General features: G+C 39.7%; 1 protein-coding gene across 2 annotated transcripts in view; it reads left to right on the forward strand.

Moving 5' to 3' along the window:
* Positions 1 to 7,878, forward strand: part of nusap1 (nucleolar and spindle associated protein 1) — a 33,271-nt gene extending 25,393 nt beyond the window's left edge. For both annotated transcript variants that reach the window (XM_043698330.2, XM_087990168.1), the window contains exons 9-11: positions 1,806 to 1,910; positions 4,631 to 4,712; positions 5,496 to 7,878. In XM_043698330.2, coding sequence (XP_043554265.2) covers positions 1,806 to 1,910; positions 4,631 to 4,712; positions 5,496 to 5,586 — 278 coding nt within the window. In that variant the 3' untranslated portion in view covers positions 5,587 to 7,878. The remainder of the gene's footprint in view (positions 1 to 1,805; positions 1,911 to 4,630; positions 4,713 to 5,495) is intronic.
* The last annotated feature ends 5,688 nt before the right edge of the window (positions 7,879 to 13,566 follow it).

Below are 13,566 nucleotides of genomic sequence, written 5' to 3' on the forward strand. Positions count from 1 at the left end.
AATGCTACATTTTGATAATACTGAGAATCTAGCACTCTTAATCAGCTGTATGTAAACCCTATGGTTACATGGTCAGTTCCTGGCTCCTTTAAGTGATGATCCACTTGAGCCATACTGGAATTGCTTGTTGTGTGTAAACTTGTCGAATTTCTGTATAATGGTTTCTAAACAGCAGTCACTATACAGTCAGAAGAGGATATAGGTACTGTTAGATTATCCTTGATATTTATTTGAAGAACAAACATTGTTGAATAGTCAGTCAATTAAACTTAGTGAAATTCAGTATTTTGGAGATTCATGGTGAACTCTGAAGATAATAAGTTGATTGCTTACTTGGAGTGTTGGGAGGGAAAACAATTTGTGACAACTTGGTGAAATGTCACAGATTGGTTTTGGGTTTGCTACATTTTAATTGATAGCATTAGCACCAGCTTGATGCAAACTAACCAGATTTCTATATGACCTCAAATTAGAGGTAGCTGAACAATGACAAACAATCTTGAAACAAAATAGAATAATAGCAGGTAAAATTGAAGCACTGCCTATTTGAATAGAAAATGGTTAACACAGAATGAAGTTGCACCTTAAGCAAGTCTGATGAAAACAGCGAAAATTGGTATGGTGAATAGATGGGTCTCCTAAAAATTGGGTGACTGAACACCTTTAAATTTTCATCTGATCGGAGAATTGGTATACGCTTCTAAATGTGACCAAATGGATGCCATTTACATAGACTTAATAAAATTACTGTTCAACTTGAAGTTTATAGAATTGAAAGCAAAACAATTGACCTGGTCTTAAGATAGAAATTGCTGAGAAGCAGAAGACAGTGGGGGTAGTGTGCAAGTAGTCTAAATATCAAAATGGTGCCATAAGAATCTGCAAGCCTCAATTATTCACTGTATTTATAAACCACTTGCATGATGGAATTAGTATGCTAATAGTGCAAAGATTGGAGCAGCAAATGGGTGAGAAGATAAAATGACAAGATTTTCTAGAGATGAATGTGCAAAAGCTGTAATCTGTGTGAAATCATCCACTTGGACAGAAACGGATAGAGGTTATATCTAAGTAGTGAAATGTTAGAGTCAGAATTGATATTCAGGTACAGAGATCATTAAAATCTCATGAAGCATAGAAATCTAATAGAATCTTGGTCTTTATGGTTAGAACTGTAGAATATATGGGATTACAAGTCGTGCTTCAACTGCAGAAAATCTTGTTTAGGCACACCTGAAATTTCAGTTTTGGGCACCACACATTTATGGATATATTGAACTTGAAAGGAGTACAGTGCAGATACACCAATATGATACCTAGCCTCCAAAGATTTAAATGAGGAACAGTAATTGCTCAAAACAAGGGTTGTAATTGCTGACAAATGAGTGATTTTGAAGTTGTTGAGATAACATGGGAAAACAATTGTGTGAATAAAGAGAAACTAAAGCCTGTAGTATTGAAACTAAAGCCAGATCTTTCAGCATTGAAGTTTTGAATTACTTACATAAATTAACACTAGGTCAATTAGCCAGTCTCATCTCTAACTGTCATGTAATTTACTTCATTCTTCTTTCCCCACAGTCACATTGAATATTGAAGAGACTTTAGGCAACTAAATGGCTAACTTTTCATATCTTGCTGTGTCAAGTAATTCCTCTCTTGTGCATCGAAATACGAGAAGAATTAAGGGTCTGAAAAGAGAATTGGACTGTGCCTTTTTAAATGTGTTAGTAAATAGCAAATTTAGAGAATATAAATTTACTTGAGGCTTTTCAAATGACCTAGTTGTTATTCTCTGGTTTCAGTCGTTACCCCGTACCGGTTCTCTGGCACCACTACTCCTGGAACAAACAAAAAGTTTGACTTGCAGGCAAGTTTGGCTCGCCCTCTTCGATACAAACCACACAAAGGTCAGTATGCATCACTTCAACTGCATTTTTTTCAATATTTTCTGTCTAGTCAAAGTAAAAATATCAATAAGCATATGTTCTGCACTTGGAACTATAGTATTTTGCAGCATTGTTGATAACTTGGCTCATCACATCTTTGTCAACTATGTAAAAGGAATGCAGTTATCCACATCCTTATTAATTATTCTCTTCATACAAATGTTTACTTTTCTGTACTGTTCCATGTTCTGTTGCAGGCAGATGGGATTAGTTTAAAATGACATCATAATTGGCGCACACATGGTGGGCTGAAGGACCAGTTCCTGTGTTGCATTTTTCCTTTGAGTATTTGATCTGTTAATCCTCCTTATCCCTTAAATTGTCAAAAGGGTGCATTTTGCTCCTCAATATTAATTTTCTGATTTGAACCCCCTTTAGTTATAATTCTCAAAGCTTTTCCTGCAAGATCTTGTCTAAACCTTTTTGTTTTTATTGAAAATGCTATCTCTGGGCTCTCCTTAAGACTAAACACCTCCAAACATTTTGGAGTTTCTGCTGGTCTTGATTTTCTAAAATAAGGAACCATAATTTGAGTGCTGTATTCGAACCTGAAATGTGCAGCAATGTGCACGGTTGTGGGAATAATGGATATCTCTGTCAAAGAACTGACACAGGATGTGAACTGAAATGTCTCTAACTGTTGCAAAATTCTGACTTCAGCTGCAGTCATTCAAGATTTCATCCTCTTTTACAACTACCCATTCTTATTGTGCTTAGTGTAGACAAGAGTATTTGACATTTAGCCACTTAGTTGAGGAGCTACTCTTCATGTATGACTCCTAGATGGTGGGTATTGGCACATTATTTGCTTACAGTAATTGTGGCTAAATCTAATCCTGTCTTCTGATGCCTGTTTGTACTGACAAAATAGTGCAGGAGTAGGCCTTTCGGATAATGCAATATCAGTGTTCCTGTTTTCTGTTCTTACTCCTTAATGCCTTTAGCTACAAGGGCCACATCCAGCTCGCTTTGGGAGCTGGCCCCAACAGCTTTTTGTGGTAGAGAATTCCCAGGCTTACAACTTTGAGTGAAGAGATTCTTCCTCATCACAGTCCTGAATGACTGATACCTCATTCTTAAACTGTGACCCTTAGTTTGGACTTCCCCAACATTGGGAACGTTTCTTCCCACATCTAGCCTGTCCAGTATTGTCAGGATTTTGTTTCTGAGACCACCCCATCTCTTCATTCTTCTAAATACCAGTGAGTACAAGTCCAATCGATCTAGTCTTTCTTCATATGTCAGTCCTGCCATCCCAGAAATCAGTCTGGTGAACCTTTGCTGGACTCCCTTTTACATTAGCCTCTGTCACAGGGCTGGGATTCTTCCTACTTAAGTTCAAGTAATTCTGCAAATAGTACTCTAAAGTCTGCAGAATCCTAGCTATATAAATAACAACTGACCCAGGCTCCACTGATATGATTTTAGTTGTTTAATCTCCATGTATGTTAGGGGCTAAGTTGAGTAGAATCAGCAGGTTTAGTATATGTACATAAACATCTTCAACTTAAACCTTGCTGGAATCCAGGACGTGTGTGCAAGAGACAGGACTAATGCATTTCATTTCAGCTTAAAGTACCAAGAGGTTGCTTATGCTTATTTTCTTCCTGGAGTCTCTTCCATCATGAAAACCAGAAATTTGTACACTATAGTTACTCCATCTGACATTGAAAAGCTACAGGTCCTGAATCTTGGCTGTGATGCTAGAGAACTGTACACCAGAGCAGACCATTCCCAAGCAGAGTTGCTCCAACATAGTTATGGTGTGGTCATTAACTTGTTTTAATACTGAAAAGGATTTCCAATCTATCCTCAAATTGGCAAAGTTGAAACTGTCTTCCTTGGAGAGAAGGAGGCTGGGAAGAGATTTGGTGAGCTTTGTTGAGTAGATAGGAGAAGCTGCTCCCACTCCTAAAAGGAGGAGGGCATAGATTTTAAAATAATACACTAACAAAGCAGAGTGATGTTAGAAAAAAAACTTGTTTTAGACAGCGAGTAGTTAGGGTATTGAATGCACTGCCTGGAAATGTGGTGGAAGCAGTTTCAATTGAGGTATTCCAAAAAGGGTGCAATAGTTATTTTGGATAGAAATGGGTTGCAGGGTTATAGGGAAAGACAGGATACTGGCACAAAATTGTCAGAACACTGAGAGTTTGTACAGACAGGATGGGCTGAATGACCTCCTTTTGCACTGCAACATATGTGATTTTCTTTCTCTCCAGAAAGATAAAGCTGATCGCCACCTATTAACCTTCCATCTTAAATGATGGTAGGAACCATCTGTGCTGTCAAATTAACATTTCTTCACTGGTATTCACTTGGGACATCAAGAAGCACTTTGGTCTCTGGAATAGCACAATGTGCTTCAATTACTGCAGAGTTAAAATAATAACCAAAAGAACTACAGATGCTGGAGAAGCTCAGATCTGTTCTAAGGAAAGGTCACTCAACCCGAAACATTTACATGCCCACATTTACAGAGGATTGGCTGAATCAGTTCTACCTGTTTGGTTTGACCTGATCTGAAAGGTGCCAGGAGATCTCCTTGCTGCAACCAAGGAGCATTCAATCAGTTGATGCCATGGGTTTATAGTAAATTTTTTATCTGAGATTGCAGCATTGCACGTACAGTCATGAATCACCACCAACTCTCCCCTATCTTATGACTCGTTATTTTGCAGGAAAGCTGAAAAGTTGGGAAGAGATGAAAGAGAATGCCTGTTCTCTCAAAAAGGATCCTAAACAACCAAAATTACAGACCAGGTGAGGGTTTGCCTTGAGTTAAGTCTCCAATCCATGTACCATTGTTTCAATTTGCTGATGTATTATGTTTAGAATTTGATAAACTATTTGCGATTCCTTGATCTTTTGTGTTATTTTTAAGAGCAGCAGTAGTGTTTGTGTAGAACAAAATCCTGTGAATAATGCAGAGCAATACATGGAGTTTGAACATTGACTGGGGTTATTCCCAAGATGTTCTCAAGGATTCTGTCCACTTAGAGATTGGACTAATTGGGTGGACTGAGATGACGAGCTTGCCTGCCTGGGTAAACCTTAGGGTGTTCTCAAGATTATTTGGGAATAATCGATGGAGAAATAAGGGAAAAAAAGGATGGATTGATTGTTTATCATTTCCATACTATCCAGAAGAGCAAGTGTAGCTGCACAAAGCAGTTTGTTTCTCTAAATCAGATGCTTTCTAATCACTTCACTAATTTAGAAGTTTGAAACCTTAGTTTTAGGGTAGTGGATCCCCTTTGGACCATTCTGCTGGCTGGTATTTGTTTTCTCTCAGCTGTGTACGTAATGATGGTAACTGGGCTGGCATGGGAAGATCTTGCAATACTAGACTGAATGATGGCAAGTTATTCAACTGTAGGAGAAACCCTAAATGCATAAACTACATCTGTAGTGATACTTTTTTTCTTTTTAAAATGCTATCTTTGGTTGAGTGTGACTTGACCAGAATTTGTTCTGTATATTTGATGCTATTTTTTTCAGGCTTGGCAGTTGTGGGGATTTTAACCTGAAGTTGTTTTGTCACAGGGAGACTCGACGGGAAAAGTTTTTGGAAGAACGGAAGGAAAGAAAGAACAATGTGATAGGAGCAAGACGAGGACTGGTCATGGCGAAATGAACACATTTATGAATGAAACCAATACTCTACTGTCTATTCTGTTACTTGCCTTTTTTTTATGTGTTTGGTTGAATATTCTAAACTCTATTTTAAACTTTAGCCCTTTCTTTGTTTATAGCACTGTCCATTCTGAGCTTTGATTCATGTGGTTTCATCATTGAGACTGAATATAGATTATTCAGTTAAGTGAGGCACCTCACTTTTAAAGTTCTGTGGTTTTCAGATACTGTTTAGTTATATTCCCTGATGGATGAATATGTACGCTTGCTTCAAATGTTGATCAGGTGGAGACAGTCTGAGAGAAAATAGGAAAGTGCCTCGCAAGTGACTCTGACGACGTGCAGTTTGCAAGTGACAAATGAAGGTAGCTGCACTGAGTGTGTTTGACACTGGACAGGGAGAATTCCATCAAACCCTGACATCCCTGACTTACCTGAGCATTTAACTTCAATCAGAATAAATCTTGCTTTAAAAATAAGATGTGTAACTCCGTGTGTTTACCAGCTTTTAAAGAGTGCTTTTTATTTTGAGGATCTTGAAATGTCTCCAGTAGTGAAACCTGCATTAAGACCCTTTCAAGTTCAAACTGGTAGACTATTGATTTGAGGTGCTTTGCTGTTGAACCAAAAAGAATTTGTCTCGCTCTCTTGTTAAGAGTATTTGCTTCTGACCATCTTTGTTTCAATTTTAGTCTCATCTTGTTCCAGAAAGGCTGATGTTAGCGGCATTTCATCAAAATTCATTGATTATAATGTGCAGGAATAAAATGCTAATTTGCCTCCCAAGTAACTGCATGACAGCTTGCTTTTTATTTTTTGCAAAAATAATTAGGTGATGGAAAGAATAAGGGAGTCTGGATGTGTTAGATCCTGGGATAGGTGTTTAAGTTCAACCATGGAGCCCAAATAAAAGGCAGAAGAGTGAGGAATGGTGTCGTTTGGAGTTGTTAGGTATTCTCAACAAGCTCTAAAGTCCAAAAGCAAATCTTAATTTGTAACATGAACAATAACATTCTAGATCTTCTATTAAGGTATCTTCTTCAAAACAGCTTTATGCATGAGGTTTGTATCATCTATATGTGCTGCCTCCAGAATGGAGGAATGTGTGTTCATGACCTGCATTGGCTACATCATGCATGTTTTTGAGATAGAAGAATATTGTTAGTTTAAAGTCCATTGATGCAACAGTATTTTCTGCTTTGATTTTTTTTTTCCTTCTGCACCACTCCTCTGACTGTTGACTCTGTGTGCCTGTAAAATTGTGCAGCCATGAGCTATCTGAAGTTATGTAGGACTTTCAAAGATTCATTTTTTTTCTTTCAAGTAATATAGCCATAATATCCTGTTGACTGGGTACAAACTGAACTTCTCTCTCCCATCTCCCTCCCTCTTTGCCCTCCCCACTTTTCTTTTTACCTCTCTCCCTTCCAACCACCCACCCACTCTTGCTCTTAGAGAGGTTTATTACTGATTTTTGTATATGTTACCATTCTGAGTTTTCTGTAGAAAACTGAAAATTTAACAAGATATAGAGCATCCTTTCCTAAAGGGAACTGCAATTGTCAAGGTACTCTGCATAAACTTTAATTGACCTTTTTTTTCCTTTTTCTCTTGTGTTCAGATCCCACTCCTGCATATTTATCCACCACTTGTTTCATTAGATCCATGAAACGACTGGAAAGCAAGCTGCTCTGCTCAGTTCTGGAACTGTATTTTATTTCCTTTTTTTATGTTGAAGTGTTCCCTTGATTTTAAAAAGTTGCGGTTTTCATGTTTTGTATCTAGTGGTTTGGTGGTAAAAATGAAACTTAAACAAATGCTGAAATACTCTGATCAGGCAATTTTTTTTATTCAGAGCTGAGAATTTCCAGCATGTTTGACTTCATCGTATTTTGCTTTCAGATACATGCTAGCTGTATAACTTTATCCCTGCTTGCTTTTGAGGAACATAAAAGAAAATTGTCTAAATTCGCACTCCTGTCTGTGTGGATGTAAGATGAGGACAGGGTAATGCTTGATGAAGAAAGTTCTAACAACTCAATCTAGATTCACACAAAGAACAACAAGGAATATTGCATAAGTAGATTCCTAAAGGGAGAGATTAACTGGCTTAACCATGAGAGATGCTTACGAAAAACACAATTTTGAAGTTTGTTCTTGCCAGCTGATGTTTAGCAGTCCCTCCAAAAATGTGCTTTTCTAAAAAAAACTATGCTTGGCCTCTTATACTGTAATTAGCTGTGCTTTTGTAAAAGTGGAATGAAATTTGTTAAAATAAAACTTTCTTTGCTAATTGAGAACTTTTATTTCCCCACTGATCTGGGAAAAAGTCTTGATGTTCAGCAGCTGCTGCCTAGCTTTCCTTTTATTTTTTGAAATCCACATAACGCCACGCTCTTTATACCAGAAAGGCCAGTGCTGGGGTCAATCCCAGAGATTTTAAATAGTTGACCTCAGGGTAGCAGCTCAGTACCAGCTTAATGAGTGAGTTGTTTGTACTACTGTTCTCTACTATGATTCTGAAGGATACATTTGAGATCTGATTTTTTTTTTTCTTTTTGGTTGGTATTCCCTTTATTCAATAGTGGCTTTTGAGGATAATGGTAATGTCTTGCATGGGTTCCTCTTCAAGAAGCTTTGTTATGGAGGAATAATCATAGAGACAAACGTTTTTGGAGAGAGTGAAATGTAAATGACAATGGGCCTTGGTGTAATGGAAAACTACCTTTTTCCACAAACTTGTATACTACAGTAGACAGGGCAGTTCTAAAAACTAATTAGCTCTATCCAAATTGTTGCATCACCTTCATGTAGTGGACTCAATAGAGACAAATGTGACATACCTAGTACCTGATAGTTGTGATCATGGAATAAATTACACCTTGTTGACTATCTCTATTGGTCTATCTTCAGCCATTGCTAATCAGACAGGCCCTTAGACTTCACAAAGAGAAGACTGGTTTTCTGTTGTAGTTCTAAGTTTCCAATGACTGTTTGTTTGGTTTTGTCCTGTTAGTGACCTACCAAGTGCAGTCTAACTCATTAAAAGTTATGTTTCAAGAGTAGAAAGGATTGGTGACGGCAAAGTGCCCTAACCACAAGCCACTTGCGTTTAATAGCCTGAGCACAATACAACATTACTTCTCTACCTGTTTTAACAAATACCTTTGTCTATGTCAACTCCTATAGCCCACAGTTATGCCATAATTTAAAATAAGTTAAACAGACAAATTTGACTTGCCTATAAGCAAAAGCACACATCAAAAGCAATCAGTTGCTGTAAAGTGCACAAAAGTGTTGTTTAAAAAAAAGCTTATCAAATCTTGCAAAAAGTGACTGCAGTAATGTAAATTTCCATGGTGCTTCAGAGCATCAATAAGATTAACCTAAGCAAAGAAAGGATCATTTAAAGACTAAAACTTGATCAAAGACCCGGAAGTTAGAATTTTAGGGTGTGGGGCCCATGCAGCTAATTTTTGTGGTAATGGAGACATTGGCAAGGGCAATTGGGAAGGACTGCTTAAAGACCAAATTTAAATTATGGAGTTAGAGGGCCGATTCAGGAGGATAGTTGAGTCTGATTTGATGGACTGGTGTTTATAAAGGGTGGGAGGCTTGACAGGAGGGTATTGTAAGAGTGAAACCTGAAGGTGACGAAGCAAATTTGGCAACAAATGGGCTGAGACAATGAAGATTAAAAGTAGTTTTAAACTTTATTTTGGTGTTGGAGAGGATGTAGAGTTTGAAAATTTCAGTTTGGACTTGTTTGATGCTAAGGAAAGTTAGATTAAGTTTTTTTTTAACTGCAAGTATACATCAGGCAAGTATTGATGCCTAATTTCTTTCCTCTTGCAAACATGTACAGGTAGTATATTTAAACTACAATCTTGGTGCTTAATAATACTTCAGTCATATTCTGAAGATAATCCTGATACTTAAACCAGATTGTAGTCTCTGAATACTCTGATAGACTTCTGTTATGTAAGAATATTAATGTAATCCTGAGAATTTCAATAATTAACAGACTTTGAGGGTAGAATTCCAGCTCCCTTTGATCCTTTTTTGTACAAAAACGTACCCACAACAGAAAATAGAATACAGAGAGAGAGAAATGATCATATCCTTGATTCATATTCACTTAATTGGTTTACTCTGGGTGTTTTCAAAGAAGTATAAGGTTTCTGCATTCATTTCTTTATTTAATTTTGTTTTTGCCCTGCAATAATACTTGTAAATCTGCATACACTAACTACAAGACCAACTAATCTTTTCTAAGATGCAATAACTATACTGAATATACAGATATGACATAACTTTGATTCTTTTTGAGATTAATATCAACATTCCATTCACTAATTATATTTTGCAGTGATTTTTGAATTCAGGTCTTAAATTGCTGTTCATAATTTGTTGTTCCTTGCCCTAGGTATCAGTGATCAAACTGGATATCAAATTCAATTATTTGTGAAAGGGAAAAGACTGGGTGCATCACTAGTATTTTAAACATAAATATGGCCAACTATGTAGGCATGAAAGCTGAACTTGGTGAAATAAACTTACTAAAATACTCATAGATCCTCAGTGGGGAAATGGGCTATTCATGTCCACTCTCTGAAGGACATCCTACCCAGACTTGCCCCCCCCCCCCCCCCCCCTTAAAACCCTGCATTTCCCACTGCTAATCCACCTAATTTTACTCGTCGCTGGATACTATGAGCAATTTAGTATGGCCAATTCACCTAACCTACACATCTTTGGACTGTGGGAGAAAACCCCATGCAGATATGGGGAGAATGTGCAAACAGACCTTCGCCCAAGACACTGAGGCAGCAGTGCTAACCACTGAGCTACTGCTGCCCTCAAAAGTACTCAAATGTATATTCCAACTATGAAGAAAACATCAAAAACGCACAATGCTGTGACAGGTGTAATGGACTAGCCAGACCCCCTCAAAACCTTTCAAGAAGGTAGCCCAGACCCAACTTTTCTAGTTGTTTTAAGCAGGTGTAAAATGGATATTCCAGGAACGATGCAGCTGGCCCAACCATTCGGTTTTAAACAAAACTGAATTTATTTACACAATGAAACACAAACAAGAACCAAATTTAGAATAACTTAATCTGTCTGAAAACCCAACTGACATGAAAATGCGCTTAACAAAGAGCTGTTCGGGCTTCCTACAACATCCCATAGCACACTCTTTGGCAAAACAATAAATTTAAGCACCGGTTCTTACAGAGGAGAGATTGCAGAGAGAGAGAGTCAGCCAGATACCTCTGCTAAATCGGGGAATCTTTTTCCCCCTACCTTTGAGCAGCTGTTTCTACAGATGCTTGCCTAAAACCAAACCAGAAAAAACCCTGAAGTGGGAGAACTGGCCACTCCCTTTTCATTTCACAAGTGCCTTTGTTTTAAAAAAACTTAAAAGCCTTTAAGTAGATATTTCCAGACACATTGGAACCTCTACCTTTACGACCTCTCTCGGAGTTGGGGGAGGACCAAGGGCAAAAAAATCTTGTTAAAGGGTCAGCATCGTCACACAATGTGACAGTTCAAGTCACAAAAGGATCTGTGCTCGGTTCTCAACCTTTTACAACTTACATTACTGACTTTGAGGTGAGTGGAGGTATGGCAGCTAAATGCATAGATATCTTCCTACCGATCTTGGTGTTATGCTGTAAAGGTGATATAAGGAAGTTCCAGATGCATATAGATTGACTGAGTGGGCAAACATCTGGCAGATGGAGTATAATGTGGCAAGATGTGAAGTTCACTTTTCTGCAGGAAGAATGAAAAAGCAGTGTATGACTTAAATGCAAAACAACTGTGGATTCCAATGTACAGAGGGATTATGGTGTTGTACTGCATGAGTGACACAAGGTGGAAGATGAGGCATTCTTCCTCCAGACATCAGGTGGCTTGGATTTGGTGGTGGAGGTGGCCCAGGCCTTGCATGTCCTTGGCAGAGTTGGGGGGGGGGGGGGGGGGGGGGTAGTTTAAGTGATTGGCCACAGGACGGTGGAGTTTGATGCGTATGTCCCAGTGATGTTCTCTGAAACGTTCCGCAAGTTGGGCATCCTGTCTCCCTGATGTAAAGGTGACCACATACAAAAACAGTACATGAGATGTTTGGATGTTCAGGAAAATCTGCCAGATGTGGAACGATCCTTTAGTGGTGGGGCATGGACATAAGGAGGGATTCGCGAAGGGAGTGGTATCTGTGGAATGCAGATAGGGGTGGGGAAGGAAATATATCTCTGGTGGAGGGGTCTGATTGTAGGTGGCAAAAATGGCAGAGGATGATACATTTTACGCCTGTGCACCTCTTGCCACTGCAAGAGGTGCAAAACCAGCACCCACACCTCACCTCCACCGAAGGTTCCAAAGGATCCTTCCCCATCTGGCAGAGATTTTCCTGCATATCCAAACACCTCATCTATTGTGTCCATTGCTCTCAATGTGGTCTCCTCTACATTGAGTTGGCGTCCTGTCTCCCCAATGTTTCAGCGAACATCTCTGGGACACATACGAAACAACCCAAAGGGCTGTGGCTGACCATGTCAACTCCTCCTCCCACTTCCCCAAGGACATGCAAGTCCGAGGCTGCCTCCACTGCCAAATCCAGCTGGAGGAAGAACACCTCATCTTCCACCTTGGGACACATCTAACCAGATGGCATCGTCAATTTCACCAGTTTCCTCATCTCCCGCCCACCCACCTCCCACCAGATCCAACTCTCCACTGTCCTCTTGAACTGTCCTACCTGTCCATCTTCCTTCCCACCTATTTGCTCCACCCTCCCCTCTGACCTATCGCCATTAACCCTTGCCTCCATCTACCTATTGCCCCAACTACCTTTGGATCCTCCACCCTGTCCTCCTATTTATCTGTCAACCCACATTCCTGATGAAGGACTTATGTCTGAAATGTCAATTCTCCTGACCTTTACCAGCACCACACTTTTCAACTCTGATCTCCAGCAGCTGCAGTCGTCACTTTCTCCAATGTGGAATATTGCCCATGTATGTCCTGTAGACAAAAAGCAGGACAAATCCACCTCAGCCAATTACCACAACAATAATCTGTTCTTGATCATCAGTAAAGTGCTGACATCAGTAGTGCTATCAAGCAGCACCTGCTCAGCAATAGCCTGCTCAGTGATGCCCAGTTTGGGATCCACTAGGGCCATTCATTTCCTGACCTCATTACAAGCTTGGTTCAAACATGGACAAAAAAAAGCTGAATTTTTGAAGTGAGATTTTAACACCTATTGATATCAAGGCTGCATTCGACTGACCGAGACATTAATGAGACATTCCTGAAGAAGGGCTTATGCCCGATACGTCGATTCTCCTGTTCCCTGGATGCTGCCTGACCTGCTGCACTGTTCCAGCAACACATTTTCAGCTCTGATTTCCAGCATCTGCAGACCTCACTTTCTCCTCCGAGACATTAATGATCTCTAGCAAAACTGGAATCTGTGGGTATTGGGGTAAATTCTCTGTTCCTGTCACACCTGGTATATAAAAACAAATTGTGGTCAGACATCTCATCTCTGCAGGAATTCCTCAGGGTAATGTCCTAGTCCAACTATCTTCAGCTTCTTTGTCAATGACCTTCCTTGCATTCATAAGATAGGCCGCCGACTTGCGGAGCGTTTCAGAGAACACCTCTGGGACACCCGGACCAACCAACCCAACCACCCTGTGGCTCAACACTTCAACTCCCCCTCCCACTCCACCAAGGATATGCAGGTCTTTGGACTCCTCCATCGCCAGACCACAACAACACGACGGTTGGAGGAAGAGCGCCTCATCTTCCGCCTAGGAACCATCCAACCCCAAGGGATGAACTCGGATTTCACCAGTTTCCTCATTTCCCCTCCCCTCACCTTGTCTCAGTCAAATCCATCGAATTCAGCACCGCCTTCCTAACCTGCAATCTTCTTCCTGACCTCTCCGCCCCCACCCCAGTCTGACCT

Source organism: Chiloscyllium plagiosum, unplaced genomic scaffold, assembly GCF_037043375.1.
Source record: "Chiloscyllium plagiosum isolate Xiang-an unplaced genomic scaffold, Cpla_swu_hap1 HiC_scaffold_8, whole genome shotgun sequence".
In the NCBI taxonomy this organism is placed as follows: domain Eukaryota; kingdom Metazoa; phylum Chordata; class Chondrichthyes; order Orectolobiformes; family Hemiscylliidae; genus Chiloscyllium; species Chiloscyllium plagiosum.